Here is a 21,035-nt window from a genome sequence, read left to right on the forward strand (position 1 = left end):
GATCATTATAGAATTTGCGGCTTAGTCATACCCCCGCTGGGTCGAAATGTGCTAAGCGAATTCTGACCAAGCACTAGAATTAAGTTTCGGTACTCCAACCAACATTAAATAAGCTATAAATGCAATCATATGGATATTCTTAAGAAAGATATTCTTCCCCCAAAAATATTAAAACTTCAATATCTGTATTTTTTTTTCATTTGTTAATTTAATCAATTCGCTTGTTGATTTTTTGATTCTTGTTTAAAGTGACAAAGTTCTTAGTGTTTTTTTTTGTTTTTAACTTCCAAATATTATATATAAAAATACTGTTGTATATAAATATATATATATATTTGTATATTGATTCTAGTCTGAGGCATCCCTTTGAAAAAAAAAATTAAAGAAAATTATTATTCTTTGCTTTGTATATAAATATGCTTTGTATATATGTATATATTGTACATAATTAATATAAACTTTTTTATTAAATTTAATTTTAATTGCTTGCTCTCTCTTGCTTTTGTTTTTGTAAATATATGTATATATATATACTCATTTTATTTTTAAGTATAAAATTTCAACAATTTTTTTTTTGTTTTAAATTTTGTATTTTTTTAGTTTTTTGTTTTTCGTTCATATCACAAAAATTTTCAATTTTCAATTTTCCAAAAAAAAACTTCTACAAGTGTATATATGTAAAGGTGTGTTTGTTTGTTTTTTTTTTTTTAAAGCTTTACTATTTAACAATTTTCTCAGTTTCTTAGTTTCAGTTTTCACATTTTTTCAGTTTTTTCAGTTTTCGCCTCACGATTTATCGTTGAATTTCTTAAAAAAACAAGACTTTATGTTCCACTTTGTACACTAAACTATTAATATTATAGTTTTAAAATTATCAAAAAAAAAATATGTTGAAAAAAATTGGGGTGTAACTTAATATAATTTGTTCTTAGTTGGTAACCAAAAAAAAATATATATGTGTGCTTTCTTAATTTATAAAATAAACCTAAATAATGGGCTTTTTTTTAGGCTTTTTTTGTTGTTGTTGTTGATATGCGTGGAAGATATGGGTTTCAATCGCTTACAAAATCTAACAAATTAGTTGGTAGATGGGTTTTTTAATAAAAAAAATATTATATAGGCATATTTTTGTGTTAAAAAACTAAAAGGCCAGGCCCAGTGACTGCCATAACTTTACTTTATTCGCTCTAGTGGTCCTCACGTCCTCAGGTCCTCAAGGTCCTCAGGTCCTTAGGGTTCTGGATGCTACTGCTACTCCCTGATCCTGATCCAAATCCAGCCAACGTTGTAGATGATGCTGTTGGACCTGTTGATGCTGTTGGATGTACATCAGGTTGTCGTTGTAGACGGCAGCGCGCAGCTGGAGATTAAGGCTGTAGTTGCCACTGCCACAGTTGCTGCTGGTGTCGCTATATGTGGAGGAGCTGCTCTCATATCCGGAGACCGGGGATCCCTTGGGGCAGCAAAATCCTGGCGGCGAATAGGGTCGGTGGGGCGTTGTGGCGGTGGCCTTCTCCTGAAACTGAGGACTCCCCCCGACAACGGGAAATGTCTGCATCTGGAGTTGGGGGCAGGGTGTACTGCCCGATCCCGCAGAGAGCGTCGATAGCGGTGATGAGGCCGCCGATGATATTCCGCCTCCGTGTACAACCAGGGAGGTGGGGCAGTGAAAGATCGGAGAGGCAGAGGCGGCAGTTAGGGGCGAGAGGCAGGCACCAGGATACGGATGATTGCTCCAAATAATTGGCTCCCTCTGCTCGTTCACCTTGGTGGCTTTGTTTTTCTTGAGGCGACGTTTCTTGGCCTCGGCCGAGCGCTCCTTCGCATCCACTTCGTCATCATCCGCATCGGCATCCGTATCGGCATCCCTGTCCTCCTCCTCCTCGGTCTTCAAATCCGCCTCGTCCTCGTTTTCCAGAAGATATGGCTTGAAGAGCTTCACCTGCTTCGAGGGCACCTTATGCTCCTGCTCGGGCACTGGCTCCGTTTCCGTTTCCGCCTCAACATCAACATCGACCACATCCACATCCTCGCTCTCAGTCTCGGGCTCGGCCTTAATCGTCTCCAGCTTGCTGATCTTATCCGGCTGGAACGGTTGAGTATGGAATTTACGCTTCCTAAAGGTCAGATCCACCCCGGTGGGATCCTGGTCTCGCTCCAACTGTTGCATCTGGCGACGTGCCGAACTGCCCAAAGACAGATCAATGGGCACCGGTGTGGCAACCGCCTCCAGGCGATTCTCTGTCCGTTGGGGGTAACTCGAAGCGGCTGTGGCCGCATCATAGGAATAATGCAGCACCGGAGACGTACTTAGAATTGGCACTTGAATTGGCACTTCGTTTTGGCTGCTATATGGCAATGCATTGGCACTGGCTCCACTCCCATTTATGGTGGTAACCGATTGGTTGGTGGTATTGGTGGGTAGGTGGTTATTAGTAGAGCTGCTACTGCTGCTGGTGGCCATGGCCGCGGCCACTGCAGCAGCGATTTTGGCCGCCGATATGGATCCATTGGCTGTGGTACCGTTCAGCTTCTGTTGCTCCTGCTGCAGATGCTCCAGCTGCAGTTGGTCCTGGTCCTGGTGTTGCTGGTGTTGGAGATGGGAGTGCGGATGCACTGCCACCGGAACGTGCAGGTGCGGGTGGGTGGCGGCCAATGGATGGGAATGAGGATGATGTGCAGCCAGTAGATGGTGGGCATGATGGGCGGCAGCTGCTGCAGCTGCAGCCGCTGCTGCTGCCGCCGCCGCAGCCGCATGATGATGATGGTGGTGCAACTGGTGGTGATGGACCATTGGATGGGTCAATTGGTGGTGGAACTTGACAACCTGTCCGGGCGTGGGTGATACTGGAGATTGTGTCGCCGCCGCTGCTGCCAGACGCTGGGGAGCTGCAGGTGGCTGCTGCTGTTGCTGCTGCTGGGCGGAATGTTGTTGCTGCTGTGCTTGAGTGTTGGCCACCGAGGACCTTAGATTTGGTTCGCATTGTAGCCATTTTTGAATTTGGCGTCGATGGATGTTGTACTTTCGGGCGGTGGCCCGTTGATTGCCCTTGCAATCGTTGTCATTGCGATATGACTCCAACACTTGCAACTTAAAGTGCGGCGTGAAAATTCGACGACTTCCCATCTTTGGGCTACCGCCAGACGACGAGCTGTTGTTATTCCCTTCTTGTGACTGTGACTGTAACTGTGACTGTGACTGGGATTGGGATTGGGATTGAGACTGATGCTGAGGCTGTGGCCGCTTGAAGTTCAGACCAGCGGAGCTATCCATGTTTCTTTAAACTTTTCCGTTCAGTGTTTTGTTGTATCAACACTGGCAGCACTGTTCAACACACACACACACGTTGCGCTGCGATCCGCACGGCAAGAAATCCAAAACACAATTGTTCTGCCCTCGGCGTTCTACTTCAAAGATACGTTCTAGACTGGCTCTCAGTCGCTGGCGCTGCCTCAGTCGCTGCCGACACCGACGCCGACGCCGCTCGTGCTCACTCGCAGACTAGGTGTCTGCTAATAGGAGCAAGCGAGATGGGTATACTCGGCGGGCACGACGAGTCAGTGCAAGTGGGAGCGGAGCTGTTCATACCCGTTCTTGTATATTTTTTTTTTTTTTTTTTTTTTTTTTTTTTGCTGTGGCGCTTTTGTGCGCCGTGCACGGTGGGACCGAATGGACAGCCGGGGACGGAACCCGTCCGTCGCTAACACCTACCCGTACTCCCCCTACCCTTTCTCGCAATGCTTCTGATATTCTGCTGCCACAGCCATCCGTCGAATGAATAACTGACAAACAGGGCGCACAGTGGGGCGCATTTCTTGCAACCAGGTGGTTATATATATATTTAAATAATGTTTTGGATAATATGGCATATTATAATAAATAAAAATAATACTTTTTAAGAATTTCTACAGGTGAATAACATAATTTATTATCAAGATATTAAAAGTTTATTAGATTTAATATCCAAGAAATGTAAAGAGGCTTGTGAAATATTTATATCACATTAAAAATATTATTATATAAATATCTAAGGTGACCCACTGTGCTGCGACGACGTTTGCGGCTGCGGTGGCCATTGCTTGGTGTTGTTTTGCGCTACAATTTTGCTGGCTCTGCCAGTTTTCACACACACACACACATGTGTGTATGTGCGCCAGAGTCGTGGCTGCCAGACATTCTGGCACTGGCACTGGCACTCGCTGCCCCACTGCAACCCGAACCCCAAAATCGCCCCCCATCCCCTATCCCCACACCGAGCGCCGCCGTTCTCCTCTCACATTATCTCTCTCTCTACCACTATCCCGCTCTCAGAGAGAGAACGGACGCAACAGATCGTTGGCCGAACTTGTTGAACGACGCTATTGAGGCGCTCTTTCACACTTGTTCCCCGTCGCCAAGTTCTCTCTTTCTCACTGCCGCCTTCGGAATCAACTGTTGAATGTGTAGTGTGTAAAGGCAGCGGCGAGTGAGTGCTACACTGCATTTTTTACGCACACACACCAACAAACTGTCCGTATGTGCGCAGTTATTGGTTTTTACTCGGCTGTTATTGCTTGTGCATCCTATAGATAGCTAACCTATACATACATACATACATACCATACCATAGCATACCATACATACAGATACAGATAGCTAGCTTATTTCTGTCGACGTTGCCGCCGTTCTGTCTAAGCCAAAATCTAAAAGACAAAAAGGGCAACACAAAACCAGATGTGAGTGCGCACAGCAGCAGCAGCAGCAGCGGCAGTACTCCACACTTGTGGAAAATGACAACGAAAATTCTCAGCTGCTATTGCTGTTGCTGTCTCTTCTTATCTGTGCTTCTTCTTATTCATTTCCAGCGTTGGAATTCATGAATGAAATACATATGCACGAAACGGATCTTTCGTTTTTCGCTGTGACAGTGGGCTTTTTTGGCCTGCGTGTGTATGCAAATTTATAAATTAAAAAACTATAGAGAGAGAGAGAGAGGGAAGTATTTGAGTCATCTAGCCCGATGATAGATCTTAGATTACCACACGCCACCTTAACCCTTTTCAAGCCAAAAAAAAAAAAAAAAAAAGAAGCCATCCCAGCAGCGACGACGAGCTGTCTGGAAAGATCGAGCCCCACCAGCAAGAACGAAAGGGAAAGACCACAGAAAGAGAGATACACATATAGAAGACTGCGACTGCAAAGCCGAAAAAAAAAAAAAACGAACTCTTGAAGTGAAGCCCACAGGCGGCAAGAGGAATACGTTTTTTGAATTGCATTTCCAAGTAAAGCGGCCACAAACAACCCAAAAATATGCCGACAAAAACGCACACTATCACACCTAAAATCAACTCAAAAAAAAAAAAACAAAAAAAAAAGTTCAAAGCAAAACATATATATAAATACATACAAACATACATAAAATCAAACGAATTCCACTGTTTTTTTTTTTTTAACCCTGTCGGCTTCTAAATCGATTTATCAAAAAAAAAAAAAAAAGAGCCGGAAAAGACTAAGGCAAAAAGATAAAAATTGAATATAAAAAAAAAAAAAAGGTAACGTAAAAAATCGAAGAAACCCATGGGTTGCTTTTCAGTCGCATGAATTGATTAAAAAGTATATATATGTACATATGTCCATATGTATGTATGGTAGGGACAGGGAAAGGGTGCGGCACCGAAAACGTACGAGGTGGAGAAGAACGATGTGCTGGGGCATTCTACATACATACATACATACATCTCTACATGTAGGTATATCTGTTCGGTTCGATCGTGCGAGTGGAGCAGGAGAGGGGGGTTGCCTTGCTGGCCGCCGTGCCGCCGTGCTGTCTGCGTTTGAATAATCCCACACACAGGCGCACACACACTTGCATAGGAAAGAGGAGAAGGAGGCAGGAGGAGGGCAGGGACAACAGGAAAGCGAGCATGGCCCTTAAGAGCGGCTTTCAAATTGGAAGAGATTCTTTAATATTAATTTTTAATATTATTTTAATATATATGTATATGCTTGTATGTCTGTTTTCCCTTGTCTATATAGTTATGACTAAAACCCATGACTAAGTCTAAAACAATCCTTATCAGGCGATAAGATCAAACAAAGGCACAATCCAAGTGCCAAGTAGTGTATTTGTCAGCCAGGCACTGCCGTTTTTCTGCAAAAAATATTTACCTTCAAAGTAAATAAATATCTACATACATACATACATCTGTATTAAGTTAGCTATATGTAATATATCTTTAACCTCTTCTCACCCCTTATCAGTGTCTATTATCAGCCTCTATACGCTAATGACCTACCCCGGTATCTGTATCTATGATTCGGTTAGGGGTACGGATCCAGATCCATACACGTGGCCTGATCACGTTTTGGAGGGGGGGAGGAGGGGAACTTTGATTAAAAAAAAAAAAAAACCTGTTTACAATATCAGTATAGAGGCCAGGGTATATTATTTGGGGTATTACTTGACAAAGTGACACATGCAATGATATAACCCCAAAGGCCCTATGTAGATCTAAAATGGTAGACTTTAAGGATCTTAACTTCCAAGTTTCCAGGTAACTATGAACCGAAGCGAACTCAGGCGCCTAATGGATAGTTCTTCTCGGAAAAGAAAGCGGCGGCCTGGCCAAAGCTACCCAAAACCGAAAAGCTAACGTCATGGTAAAGTAATGTTGTTGTCGTTGTCGTCGTCGTGGTCTGATCCCTATCCTTCTTCCTCCATTTCTTACGTTTGGGTTCGGTGTTGGTTGGGTCCCTTTCTGGGTTCGGTCTTCTGGTGCCCCTATCTGCCAGACATTGGGCCGCCGCCGCGGCCGCCTTGTCGATGGGATGGGACGGCGCATAAAAAGACATGCTGACCATGCTGACCATATACAAAAGAAGACCAGAAAGGAAGTCTACCTTTTGGGTAAATACCCTATATATGTATCCTTGAGGCTATATAAATGATAGAGCTTTGGTTATAAAAAAAACTTAATAAAGATATAGCTTAAAGATCGTCTATCTAGTAGGAAGTCTATATTATATTATAATATTATTATATTGTCTATATATTCTTCTTAAGGACTCTATTATCCAACTATACCCTCTGCTAGAGTAAAAAATCGCACCACGTAAATATGCACATGTTTATACATGTATTATATAAATATACACAAATATATACATGCATGCATGTCTGTGCACGTATGTATGTGTGAACCAAGATCCAAGAAGGCTGGATCCCTAAGGTGGGTGGGGCTACACAAAAAAGTAGAGTTTCTAATTTTTTTACTAAATCCTTAAAGTTAAACCTTAAACCCAGCTTCCTATAGAGGTCCTAGAGTGGATCCTTAACCCTTATATGATCTTGACTATTAGGGCCAACTGTAGAAATCATTTTACCCAAGACCTAAGCTTGAGTACATTTTTTCTAAAAGGGTATTTCAACTTCGTATTAACACAAAGTTTGCAAATTTTTTGTAGCATGTGATTTTTTTTGCAGTGTATACACGAGAAACGCATTGCGCAAGGGCAAAACTTTTATTAACTTTTCCGAGAATTGGAATTTCTTGGATCCTTCTCGCTCGCCTTGCTTGGCCTGACTTTTAATGCCCCGCCACTTCCTCTGCCCGCGTCGCCCCCTCCCCCGCCCCCCAATTCTTTCGCGCAATCTCTGGTGGACGGACCTCTTAGTAGGGGCATAGAGAGAGAGCTTCAGGTGCTGGGCTTTCTCCCCAGTGATGATGCCCGGGTTTAGTTAGTACTTTTAAATTAGTTATTCTATTTTAGCATATACTAGAAAGATAGATCATATACTATGTAAGTACAAACATATGTATGTAGATATATGTAGAAAATACCTTTGTAGAACGTCAAAATGCAACAAATAATACAACAAGAGAGGGAGAAAAAGAATGCAGAAAGGGGCGGGAGAACCAAAGAAGTAGCTGCAGGCGCTGCTTGGGGGCTCACGCACACAACCACACACAGTTTAATAACGTATCTAAGCATAATAAACTAAAATTAATAATTCCTTGCTAGTAAAATAATTTTCTTTTAACAATTATCTAATCGTCACTAAAAAAACGTACTTGTCATGAAAAAAATGATGAAATAAGCATAAAAATACCCGAATCAACCGATAGCAATAAACTTATAAACAATAAATCTTAAAGTGGAGAATAGAAGGCGTACTATAGAGGTAGAGGTAGTAGAGGGCGGTGGGGCTAGAGGGACCTGCTGCAGGAAACGAGGGAAGTGGGCGCACGTTGCTTTGGAGAGAGATGGATGATGGAACTGAACGAGAGAGCGAGATAAAGCGACCAAAAGACTGTGCGCCGCACTCTGGCAGACAAACTGGCAGGCGGCGGCTGCTCCTCCACCTCCTCCTCCTCCTCTACCTTTCCCACCGTCTATCTTCTTCCTCGGCTGCGCCCCAAGCAGCGCAGCATAAAGCGCCACACTTGCGTCTACATGTGAGTGTGTGTATCTGTGTGTGTGCGATTACGAGTTCCCTCTCATGCTCGTGCTTGCCTCAATCCCCCCGGCTCCCCTCTACGTTTGGTGCTGCTTCTGGTTCTGGGTGTGTGTGTGTGTATGTATCTGTGAGGCATTTGTATTTTTGGTATAAAATTGTTGTTTAAACAAACAGGTTTTGTTTTTTACACCGCAGCCACATAACTCGTCAGTCGAGCTCGCCTTCTCCCGCTCTTGCTCCCGCTTTTGCTCCCGCTCCCGCTCCTGCTCCCACTCCCGCTCTTGCTCCCCACTCCCGCTCCCGTTTCTGTTGCTAAGATCTCTCCCTCCTTGCAACCCTTTTTTATTTTCAGTGCTACACATTGTATGCCGGCACCGCCAACGCCTCCAACTTGCAGCCTTTATGCGCCGTTGTCGATTTTCTATTGGAAATTTAGCAGACAAAAAGGCAGCAGCTACAAACATACAATACATACATACATAAATAAATTCTATGGGGGTCGTAAGACCCAACGAGAGTTTACCTAATTTAACCATTGCCAGCCCTGGCGCCAGTTTTGATTTTCACGCCTGTGATGATGGTGGATCTGTTGTAACCCTGGAAAAGCAAAAAAGCTCTCTTACTCCCCCGGGGCCCAGGCGCGAGCAACTCTGAGCAAGAGTACTTTTGTGGGATCCATTTGCTTTTCTCGTTCTCCAGTTAAATGGAGAATGGTAGTTAATCTCTCTCTCTCTCACTCGCTCTCTCTCTCTCTATCTCTCATCTTCCCTGGTCGAAAAAAACGGCGCCCCAACGGCGCCAGCAGCAACAGCGGCAGCGGCAGGTCGGTGGCAATCGGCAAGGTGTACCTCCAGCTAATGTTATGTATTGAATTTATTTTTGTATTCACACGTTCGAAAACTGAGCGAGATGGAGAGCTACATGTGTAGGTGTATATATATATATATATATATATATACAGATATGTGTGTGTGTGTGAATAAACGCGTGGAACACTCGCTGGCGGTGCCAGGGAGAGAGAACAAAAAAAAAAAACAAGAGAGAGCGGATGGGGCCTGCGAGCGAACTTCGGATTACTTGTTGACAGAGGAGGGAGCCGAGAGATTGTCGAGCTGGCTGAAACTGAAAAGTGGCAACGACGCATGCGATCGCCACCAGACAGAATGTCGCCAGTTCATACTACGCCGCCAGACACACTGTCGTCGTTTCTACGCCGCTGTCGACGACGCCTGCAGATCGCTGCCCACACCCTCCCCCACCCCCCACTGACACTTCAGCGCCCCACTTTTCACCCCCTGCCCCGTTGCCCTTATACTTAAGCACGTAGGCTTCTGTTTTTTTTTTTATAGTTAATATTTTATTATAAATGATATTGATATTATAATATCTTTATAATTTATAAATATCTACAAATTCTATACTATATTCTTTTTATAATTCTTAATTTCTAAAGAAAAGGTTAATATAAAAAGCCATATTTGAACAAAAATAATTTTTTAAAAACCATAATATACCCTTTGAGTTAAGATCGGATATACAGTACATCGCAATTATCGCATATAGTTGCTGATCCTTATAAACATTTTATTATAAATCCTTTTCTTATAAAAGTTAAAAAAAAGTCCTAAGCTTTTACCTTAAAAAACACCAAACTTGTTTCATATCCGATCGTTCAGTTATGAAATATAGACGGCTATAGGATATAGTAGCCGACCCTGATCTTATCGTAGGTAAGATCAGTAAGTCCAAAATAGTATCCATAGAAAGTTTCACGCCTCTAACTTGAAAAACACCAAAGATATGGCATTTCCGATCAATAAGTTATGGAAGTGGTATCTATAGGATAAATATGTATCTTCTTCAAGGCGATAGCTTCAAAATGAAGAAACTACAAAGTTTGCGTAGAAACAGAAAGATGGAGAGATGGACATTCCTATATTGACTCAGGAAGTGATCAAGAATTCTAAAGATCGTAAAGATCCTGATCAAGAATATATGTACATATAGCCAAGAATATATTTTATACCTTAAAGCCCTTATACCTTAAGCCCTATACCTAAAGCCCTTAAAGCCAAATACCTTAATTATTATACCTTAATATTAAACCTTCTCTATCTATATCTATATCTATATCTATGTCTATATCTTTTTCTTTATCAGAATCTATAGTTTCTGTAAAATTAAAGATTTAATTCTATTTTCTAAGGTCTTTGTATGATCTTTGTAACAAACTACTTTTAGGAAAAGTTAAGTTTTTTCAATATAAAGTTAGACTTTTCGAAATACTATACTATACTACTATATACTATACTATACAGTAGTGTTAGTATAAAGAGGTATATAGGGTTATAGTATATAGATACTTAAGGTTTATAGGGTCCAAGATATCGCCCTCACTGCATTATAATACCCTCTGAAAGGCTATAATAAACTGAATACTGATCCATAAGAATTAACCTTTACATACATACACACATCTATGTTATTTAATTAATTTAATTTGTATAATTTGTTGTTTTCTGTGTACGTGGTTGCGACCTTAACTTTGCCAAAACTGATCAGTCATGTTCTTTGTGAAGAATTGCATCACCGGCTAACCACGTAGCTCCCATTTGTGCCCCCAACTATGCTTATTTCGCTGACCAATGCTATAAGTGCATATATACCTATATATCTAGATTCTAGAACTTCAATTGATAAATACTTAAGGTTTATTTAAGGTTTCAATAGAAATCGATCGGTGGGTAAAGTTAAAAATTACTTTTACATCAAAATGTAGAAACTTATGTATATGTAGGTATATGTGTATATGTATTAATATAAGGGTAAGGTTAAGTAACTTAAGGCTTAAAAGCTTATGGTTGTTGGGATATGACCCTTAGTGACACCCCCTATCAGGTATTAGCCCTTTACCACTAAAATTTTAATATATAGTACTTGTGGTCTATAATTTTTCGGTTCTGTCTAGTCAACAAAACTTTTGACTATCTACATAGGTGTGTATGTAGAGATATATACATATATATATAATTATTCTTGAAGATTATTCACTTTCTCTTACACCTTGATTTCCTTATTGATCAGCATTATGTTTTTTGTGAATATCAGCAGCTCGTGTGTTGAAAATATATATATATATATTTGCATATTCTACAGTTTTAAATCAGACTATAGTTTACTATATATAAAATATAATCTTAATCCTAATAATTTAATTAAAAAAACTAATAAGAAATCCCACTTGTTGTCTTGCTGGGAATTTCCTTGTTTTTTTTTTTTTGGCCTGGCCAGGTTACACAAGAACCTTCCCAAGAAAAGGGAAATTGGGAATCTCCCACTAGCCTCTCATCCTTCCAAGGAATATCGTGCCAACCTGTGCCGGTCAGTCCCAGTCCCATATCCCGTATATATCCCAACATGTGTTGTCCAAAGGGCCGAGGCTTTAAAAATGGGGCTTTCCCGGCCCGAACCAGACACACATGTGTCTCTGAAACTGAGGCAGTGGTGATATGATGATGTCCTCACCACCTCTCCCATATATGATATGACTATGCCTCTTGTGCCTTCAACTTTGGCTTACCAAATCGGTGTGTTTTGGATTTCCCGACGGATTAAGCAACTTAGTGCACAATCTGTATACCTTATACCTTCTAGTTCCGACTGAGAGGAGGTCACGGCAGTTCAGGCCGTACGGCCAGACCGCAACTCACCCACCATCCATCCGACCTGGCTTAAGATACTTTATTAGGGGGCAAATAATAGCGTAATCTGTAAATTTTTGTTGTGAACCTGCCAGAGTCGTAAATGAGAACTACCTGCTGGCCCTTTATTTAGCATTATGGAATTTACATAATTAATTTATTATTAAATTTATTTAACAAATATTTATAAAGATACTTAATACTAAAAAGGCTTATCTTTAATATCTTCCTCCTCTTTAGGATCTTCAAGTGTTGAAAAGACACATATCACCCAACACCTGATAAAGTTTGATTTATTTTCCCCCAAAAAAACAATCCATTGGATTGAATTTAAAATAACTATATGGCTATGGATATGGATATGGCTATATATCTGATCGATTTATGGATAGGTGGGCTACTATGCGCCGGTCTATTGATTCCCTATGCCTAGCGCGTACTCTGCCCAAAACTGTAGATATCAAAATATCCATATAAATGCATAGATAAGCCAATAGATAGATAGATAGAAAGATAGCAAGATAGATGGAAGAAGAACGAAGGGTGCGTGACTAATGAGGTTTAAGCCTTCGATGACTCCGACAGAATCACCAAACATATAGTAATATGTGCTATTGGTACTATATGTGTGTCTCTGATTTCCGATAACCTAGACAGCCACTGGCTACCGGTACGGTACCGGATATGGAAACAATTATTCAGTTTCAGTTTTGTCGCCCAAAAAAAATCATGATTATATCGCGACGATGATGGACAGTTCTTTTTCGATTTTGGAAAAATCAAGATCTACCTGTGAGGGTTTATAAATGATGGAGTTCTTCTAGCAGGAGCTATGAGATATATCAGAACTAAATATATTCCAAAGATACTCTTTTGAAAAATATCCTCAAGGAGGTGATCATAATTTTAAAATAATAATACTGGTAAGGGTTTTTATACCAAGTACCCTCCCCAAAAGTCCTTTAGTTATATAGGAGCTATCAGATATATCAGAATTTGTACATAATCCTGAGAACTAGTTATTTCAAAAAATACTTTTTTGAAAAATAACCTCAAGAAGGTGATTTTGATTAAGAATATAACTAATTTAAAGGGTTTTTATTCCAAGTATCCTCCCCAAAAGTCCTTTAGTTATATAGAAGCTATGAGATATATTAAAATTTGTACATAATCCTAGTTATTTTAAAAAATTTGAAATAATCTCTTTTGAAAAATAACCTCGAGGTGATCATGATTAAAAATAAAGGGTTCTGGTACAAAGAACCCTTCTCAATAGTAGATACATCTAGTGAAACCTCTATCCCTAGGCCCTCTATTTTGAACCTAAAATTATAAATCGCGGAAGTAAAGATCCCTTAGAAAAATAGGGAAGTTTGAAATCGGATACAAAAAACACATCCCATACCATTGAGAAATTCCAAGTGCTGGAACGTCTGGATGGGATCGCTTGGGGGTACCAAGATATACATACATACATACATATGTATGTGTCTGGATATAGTATTTCTTGGGAGAGAAGAAAAATAAACTTAATGGTCAGCCATACATAGCTATAGCTCCAGATACTTTTGGATTTTGTTTACAATTTTTCGATGCATTTTTGATCTGAAGTTTTGGTGAAGTTGGGGATACAAATATGTATCTGGAGGATAAAAACTTCAAGTTCTTATAGAAGAATCCTATAGAAAAGGTTCTCATAGAACGTTGTATCTGTGATTTTTGTTTTGTTCGATTTTGTATGGAGCGTCGATCTGGGATACTTACAATTCACTCTCTTCACTCACAAAAATCTTACAGATATATCTACATATATATGTATGTATGTATGTATAAAAAGTCTTATGTACATGTATGTATGTATTGTGGAATCGGGACTCCGTGTCAGCACGGAGGAACAATAAAAAAAAAAAAAAAAAAAAAACACTGCTCGGCACAGCAACAACAATACATTCGTGTCACAGACAAGATAAACGGAACGGACCCAAAGTGTACACATTGGCACACACACACATACTCATACAGCTATATACTGCAGTGTACCTATATATATATGTATGTACAAAATCTTAGGGACCCTAAGATACAGCAAAGGTGAGTAAAATATTTTATTTCGAATATTAAGTCTTATAAAATATTATATTAATTATATAAGAATTATGCATTATTATTAACATTATTATTATTGCCATAAGATATTCTTCCAAGCCCTATAATTGTGACCGCGACTGTATGGGCCCAGCCAGTCACCTTATAAAGGAAAAATACAAAAAAAAAGTCGACGGCAGAGCGGCAGAAAGTCGCTGCCAGTCGCTGCCGACAGCGACAGCGGCAGAGCGGCGACTGAGTCAGGCCAGACAGTCTGTCGCCAGAAAAATCCGCACTCACACATGCACAGGTGAAGTGAGAAAAGAAGGTGTGAAGGGGTGCAAAATGGGTGTGGGTAGAGCCACAACCGGACTCGTTGCTCACTGTTTTTTTTTTTTTTTTTTTTTTTTTTGTATCTTGGCTGAGAAATCTCCCCGAAAAGCTAACCATAAAGGAAAGAAAACTTAGACTCATATAATATGCACTGATATATAATATTTAGATGAAACATTAAAATTTGATAGATCGTTTAATTTAGGGGAAAAGCTCAAGGCTTTACAATTAAATCTATGAACTTTCATAATTAATTAAATTTTAATGTTATTTTCTTCCTTTCAAGAAATTATGAGAATCTAATTTCTTAAATAAGGACCTCATTTATGGAATGCAACTATAACCTCGATCCTCGATCCTGATCTCTGGAACTGCTTTAAAAAGTTCCTTAAATTCCCATTAAAATGATTAAAATCCTCATGTCTAACTCATGCCTTGTAAATCAATATTTTATTAATAATATTAAAAAATATTAAATATTAAAAATATTAAATATTAAATCAATATTAAAACCTTTAAAAACATTCACGCCAAAAGGACTTCCTTAAGATGTGCTAAAAACTTGAAAAGATCGTTTTAATCCAATAAAGATAGATTTCTCAGGAAAGTACTAGGATCCCTAAGATTTTATAATCCTTAGATAGTAACTCTCTTGATGGATATTGGGATATATATAGTATCTGAAGAGTCGGCAAGCGCAGGAGCCGCGCAAGCTTGAAACTACAAGAAAACTGTACTAAAGATACAGCCGAACAACACGTTCGTACTCCACATATAGATACTCACCCATACAGGGAAAGGAAAGCCAACTATACAGGAAACGCGGACTCCAAACGGACGGAGATAGAAGTAGCAGTAGAAGCAGGAGATGGTAAAAAAAACAAAAACAAGAGATATGTTGGGGGGCATAGGGGGGCATATAGCGACTTGAAACTTAACACTTCCTTGGCTCTGGCTGTGAATTTTGAATGAAATTCCCACTTAATTCAAACAATAAAATATCCAGGAAGATGGAGACCCCCATTCATACTTAAGTAGAGTCCATTAGACATTGTATTTGTCTATAAGACTTTAGAGTTATTACAAAATATAATACTTTTAATATTGTTAGCTCTCCAGAGCTTACTTAAGATGAAGAAAAAGCTTACATATCCTTATATATATCTATATTATAATATATCTATTGTGAATATGAAATATAGTAGGTTGATCCTTATGGGATCCTTTCAGTATCTTTCAGAATTTTCGCACATGAATTTTTAAAAAAGGTCCTAAGCTTATTTCACAAAAAGCTGAAAAAATACCCTTGATTCAAAGTTTATTTCCTAATTATTTTGCATCAACATTTAAAATTAATTTTAATACTTTTAAAATCAATTAAAAGTATTAATTTAAAATAAAATTTATTTTATACTTCATATTAGAGCTCTACAATATCAGTTTTCCCCATTTTGCATGCAATACTAGTGCTTAATGCATTCTACATTCCCCCTTTTCGAATTATGTTAATATTGCTAATATTTTTAAAAATACTGAAAAATTTTTAAAGTTTTTTTTTGAATTTTTGTAGAGTTGATAGTATTTTTTTTTTTAAATTTCTTGCTAAAACGCACAAAGTGTCATCTCTATCGGAACAAAAATATCTGGCAACCCTAGACATATCGATATATCGATTGCAGGCTCTCTGCCTATATTACCAGCTCTAGAAGGCTAAATTTTAATTAAGCAAAATAAACGCAATGTTCGGCGTTTGAGTCCGTTGGAAGTAAATAGGTTTAACGTGCCATGCCGGGCAGTGCCTGAAAAGCAGTAGCCATTTTTTTGGCAAAAAAAAAACAGCAGCAGCTACAAAAAATTTCCTTGCGTGTTTGGCAAGGAAAACAGCATACACACACACACACACCAACACACACACAGAACAAAGGACGCCAGAAAAAAAAAAACAAACACAAAGAGCGCAGCTTTTCCTGAAATTGGGTCGCGCCTTTGGAGAGCTGGCTGGATTTTGTTATTGCTGTTTTTTTTTTGACTCGCTGTTGCTGTTGTTGCTTTGGCAGACACCTAAAATGTTATGGCAACTCCCCCATCGTAAGTATTTTCTCATATATGTTTTCTTTTTGTTTTTAATAAAAGCTATATGGTTTGCTATATAGTTTTTCCAAGACCCTAGTAACACGAAAGATGTACATAAGTTGTATGTATGTTGGAAGTTAATAATATTTCTTAGACTTCAATTTTAAATACATACAAAGCTATGTATAAAAGCCAGTCTTTATAGACTGCAATTAGGTTTTATTTAATATCTAAGTATATGTATATATAAAACACCCTGCATTTGATACATCATTTTCTAACAATTATTATGTTACTATTTTTAGAATAAACAACTTAAAACCCTCAAAGGATACCCAGTTTGAAGGAGTTATTTAAACCCTTCTATCCAATAAAAAAAAAACCAAAACTCCAATTCCAACTCCAGTAAAGAACGTGAATTCCAAGTCAAGATGAGCATTGTGGGCAAGAAATTAAATCCCGTTCAATCCACAAGTGCTGCAACTGCCGCCTCGTCCACCACCAACGCGTCCGGCTCTACTGGGGATAGCGGTGATGCTAACGGAAGTGGGGCCGGAACATCGGGAAACGCTGGCGCTCCTGGTGGGGGAACTGCAATGGATTCAAAGCGCCTAGGGGGTCCGGTGGGTGCGGAAGGCTGTAGCGTTAGTCCAGAGGATGTGCTGCACCTCACCACGATCACGGACGACTATCTATGCTCCGCCAATGCAAATGTGTTCGAGATTGATTTCACACGCTTCAAAATCCGCGATCTAGAGAGCGGCGCTGTACTGTTCGAGATCGCCAAGCCACCGAGTGAACAATTTCCAGACGGCCTATCCGTCGAGGAGACAATGCTAGCAGCGGCTGAGGAACTGACGCTGGAGGACACTGCCGATCCCAATGCTGGGCGTTATGTGCGCTATCAGTTTACGCCAGCATTCCTAAACCTCAAAACAGTTGGTGCCACGTAAGGATGAGTTTTAATTTTAAAGAAAATTAATTTTAAATTAATATATTCCCAGTGTGGAGTTCACCGTCGGAAGTCAACCTGTTAACAATTTCCGAATGATCGAGAGGCACTTCTTTCGAGATCGCCTGCTAAAGACGTTTGACTTTGAGTTTGGCTACTGCATTCCATACTCTAAAAACACCTGTGAGCACATCTACGAGTTTCCAAATCTACCACCCGACTTAGGTAAGCAGTTATATTCCAAAAATTAAAAAAAAATGTTTATAATATTAATTAATATATAATTTCAAGTGTCTGAAATGATATCGAGCCCCTTTGAGACGCGCTCGGACAGCTTTTACTTTGTGGAAAACAGACTAGTCATGCATAATAAAGCCGACTACGCTTACGATGGAGGGATTATAGTGTAGACTTTGAAGAAACTTTGAAGGCTTGCAAAAGTCTCAAAAATTGAAGGAAACTCATGAGGAAATGCAGGAGTCAATAACTACAACCTATGTAATCTATTGATGGACAGCGAACTAGAAAAAAAAAACTGATAAAACTTATTTAAACAAAATTTCGAAGAATGACTTATCCCACACTCGAATGCACAAGGACACTACAACACTCACAACACATAATTGAGAACGGTGTCACAGCCATTTCTTTTAGCCTTAGCACAAGACATTTATTAGCCATTCTTGTTTGGTGTATTTGGCTATGATCTAATGAAACCGTCAAAAAAGACACACACTAATCACGTGAAACTGTGTTCATTATAAATGATTTCAACTTTGACTGTATAATTTTAAGCGCAATGTAACTTTCCCTAATTTTAACATATTTGTATTTATATCGTTATTTATTCGTAAGATAAGAAATCTACGCCCTACACACTCACCTGAACACATTCGTATATGAATATACATCCAGAACTATGTATATTCACATACAAGAAATAAAAACAAAAACAAATCGTGAATATCGTTTTTAAATTTTTTTCCAAGGGGTACCCCCATAAAACTGGGTTTTCGGAATATCCCCACTTTTGCTCCTTCCGATGACCATAGCTCTGCCAATTTGTATCCGATCAGGAAATAAAGTACCATTTAGTATTCAGCGAACCCAAAAGCAACTTTCCTCATTCAAAGCGTTGCTTTAATATCGTTTTTCAATTTTTCGAATTGTTTCCTAGGGGTACCCATACAAAATTGTGGGTTTTCCTGATTTCCCCACTTTTGCTCCTTCTGATCGCCATAGCTCTGCCAATTTGTATCCGATCAGGAAATAAAGTACCATTTAGTATTCAGCGAACCCAATAGCAACTTTCCTCATTCAAAGCATTGCTTTAATATGGTTTTTCAATTTTTCGAATTTTTTCCTAAGGGTACCCATACAAAATTGTGGGTTTTCCTGATTTCCCCACTTTTGCTCCTTCCGATGGCCATAGCTCTGCCAATTTGTATCCGATCAGGAAATAAAGTACCATTTAGTATTCAGCGAACCCAAAAGCAACTTTCCTCATTCAAAGCGTTGCTTTAATATCGTTTTTCAATTTTTCGAATTTTTTCCTAGGGGTACCCATACAAAATTGTGGGTTTTCCTGATTTCCCCACTTTTGCTCCTTCCGATGGCCATAGCTCTGCCAATTTGTATCCGATCAGGAAATAAAGTACCATTTAGTATTCAGCGAACCCAAAAGCAACTCCTCATTCAAAGCATTGCTTTAGTATGGTTTTTAAATTTTTCGAATTTTTTCCTAGGGGTACCCATACAAAATTGTGGGTTTTCCTGATTTCCCCACTTTTGCTCCTTCCGATGGCCATAGCTCTGCCAATTTGTATCCGATCAGGAAATAAAGTACCATTCAGTATTCAGCGAACCCAATAGCAACTTTCCTCATTCAAAGCATTGCTTTAATATGGTTTTTAAATTTTTCGAATTTTTTCCTAGGGGTACCCATACAAAATTGTGGGTTTTCCTGATTTCCCCACTTTTGCTCCTTCCGATGGCCATAGCTCTGCCAATTTGTATCCGATCAGGAAATAAAGTACCATTCAGTATTCAGCGAACCCAATAGCAACTTTCCTCATTCAAAGCATTGCTTTAATATGGATTTTCAATTCTTCGAATTTTTTCCTAGGGGTACCCATACAAAATTGTGGGTTTTCCTGATTTCCCCACTTTTGCTCCTTCCGATGGCCATAGCTCTGCCAATTTGTATCCGATCAGGAAATAAAGTACCATTTAGTATTCAGCGAACCCTAAAGCAACTTTCCTCATTCAAAGCATTGCTTTAATATGGTTTTTCAATTTTTCGAATTTTTTCCTAGGGGTACCCATACAAAATTGTGGGTTTTCCTGATTTCCCCACTTTTGCTCCTTCCGATGGCCATAGCTCTGCCAATTTGTATCCGATCAGGAAATAAAGTACCATTTAGTATTCAGCGAACCCTAAAGCAACTTTCCTCATTCAAAGCATTGCTTTAATATGGTTTTTCAATTTTTCGAATTTTTTCCTAGGGGTACCCATACAAAATTGTGGGTTTTCCTGATTTCCCCACTTTTGCTCCTTCCGATGGCCATAGCGCTGCCAATTTGTATCCGATCAGGAAATAAAGTACCATTCAGTATTCAGCGAACCCAAATGCAACTTTCCTCATTCAAAGCGTTGTTTTAATATCGTTTTTCAATTTTTCGAATTTTTTCCTAGGGGTACCCATACAAAATTGTGGGTTTTCCTGATTTCCCCACTTTTGCTCCTTCCGATGGCCATAGCTCTGCCAATTTGTATCCGATCAGGAAATAAAGTACCATTCAGTATTCAGCGAACCCAAAAGCAACTTTCCTCATTCAAAGCGTTGCTTTAATATGGTTTTTCAATTTTTCGAATTTTTTCCTAGGGGTACCCATACAAAATTGTGGGTTTTCCTGATTTCCCCACTTTTGCTCCTTCTGATCGCCATAGCTCTGCCAATTTGTATCCGATCAGGAAATAAAGTACCATTTAGTATTCAGCGAACCCAATAGCAACTTTCCTCATTCAAAGCATTGCTTTAATATGGTTTTTCAATTTTTCGAATTTTTTCCTAGGGGTACCCATACAAAATTGTGGGTTTTCCTGATTTCCCCACTTTTGCTCCTTCCGATGGCCATAGCTCTGCCAATTTGTATCCGATCAGGAAATAAAGTACCATTCAGTATTCAGCGAACCCAAAAGCAACTTTCCTCATTCAAAGCGTTGCTTTAATATCGTTTTTCAATTTTTCGAATTTTTTCCTAGGGGTACCCATACAAAATTGTGGGTTTTCCTGATTTCCCCACTTTTGCTCCTTCTGATCGCCATAGCTCTGCCAATTTGTATCCGATCAGGAAATAAAGTACCATTTAGTATTCAGCGAACCCAATAGCAACTTTCCTCATTCAAAGCATTGCTTTAATATGGTTTTTCAATTTTTCGAATTTTTTCCT

General features: G+C 39.4%; 2 protein-coding genes across 2 annotated transcripts; one reads left to right on the forward strand and one right to left on the reverse strand.

Annotated features, from left to right (window-relative positions):
• Window positions 1-270: 270 nt before the first annotated feature.
• On the reverse strand, window positions 271-3,431 carry brk (transcriptional repressor brinker). Its single transcript, XM_017236034.3, has one exon. It carries the CDS (start codon window positions 3,272-3,274, stop codon window positions 1,223-1,225), a length of 2,052 nt encoding a protein of 683 aa, XP_017091523.2. The 5' UTR covers window positions 3,275-3,431; the 3' UTR covers window positions 271-1,222.
• Window positions 3,432-16,224: 12,793 nt separating this feature from the next.
• On the forward strand, window positions 16,225-18,546 carry unc-119 (unc-119 lipid binding chaperone). Its single transcript, XM_017235901.3, has 4 exons — window positions 16,225-16,645; window positions 16,936-17,579; window positions 17,635-17,807; window positions 17,874-18,546. Exons 2-4 carry the CDS (start codon window positions 17,062-17,064, stop codon window positions 17,990-17,992), a joined length of 810 nt encoding a protein of 269 aa, XP_017091390.1. The 5' UTR covers window positions 16,225-16,645; window positions 16,936-17,061; the 3' UTR covers window positions 17,993-18,546.
• Window positions 18,547-21,035: the final 2,489 nt, after the last annotated feature.

The sequence above is a fragment of the Drosophila bipectinata genome, chromosome XL (genome assembly GCF_030179905.1).
Source record: "Drosophila bipectinata strain 14024-0381.07 chromosome XL, DbipHiC1v2, whole genome shotgun sequence".
NCBI lineage: Eukaryota > Metazoa > Arthropoda > Insecta > Diptera > Drosophilidae > Drosophila > Drosophila bipectinata.

Coding starts and splice junctions, on each gene's coding strand:
- brk (XM_017236034.3), bottom strand. CDS start 3,274: ATGGATAGCTCCGCTGGTCTGAACTTCAAGCGGCCACAGCCTCAGCAT.
- unc-119 (XM_017235901.3), top strand. CDS start 17,062: ATGAGCATTGTGGGCAAGAAATTAAATCCCGTTCAATCCACAAGTGCT. Junction 17,580..17,634: donor CTCAAAACAGTTGGTGCCAC/GTAAGGATGAGT, acceptor ATATATTCCCAG/TGTGGAGTTCACCGTCGGAA. Junction 17,808..17,873: donor AAATCTACCACCCGACTTAG/GTAAGCAGTTAT, acceptor TATAATTTCAAG/TGTCTGAAATGATATCGAGC.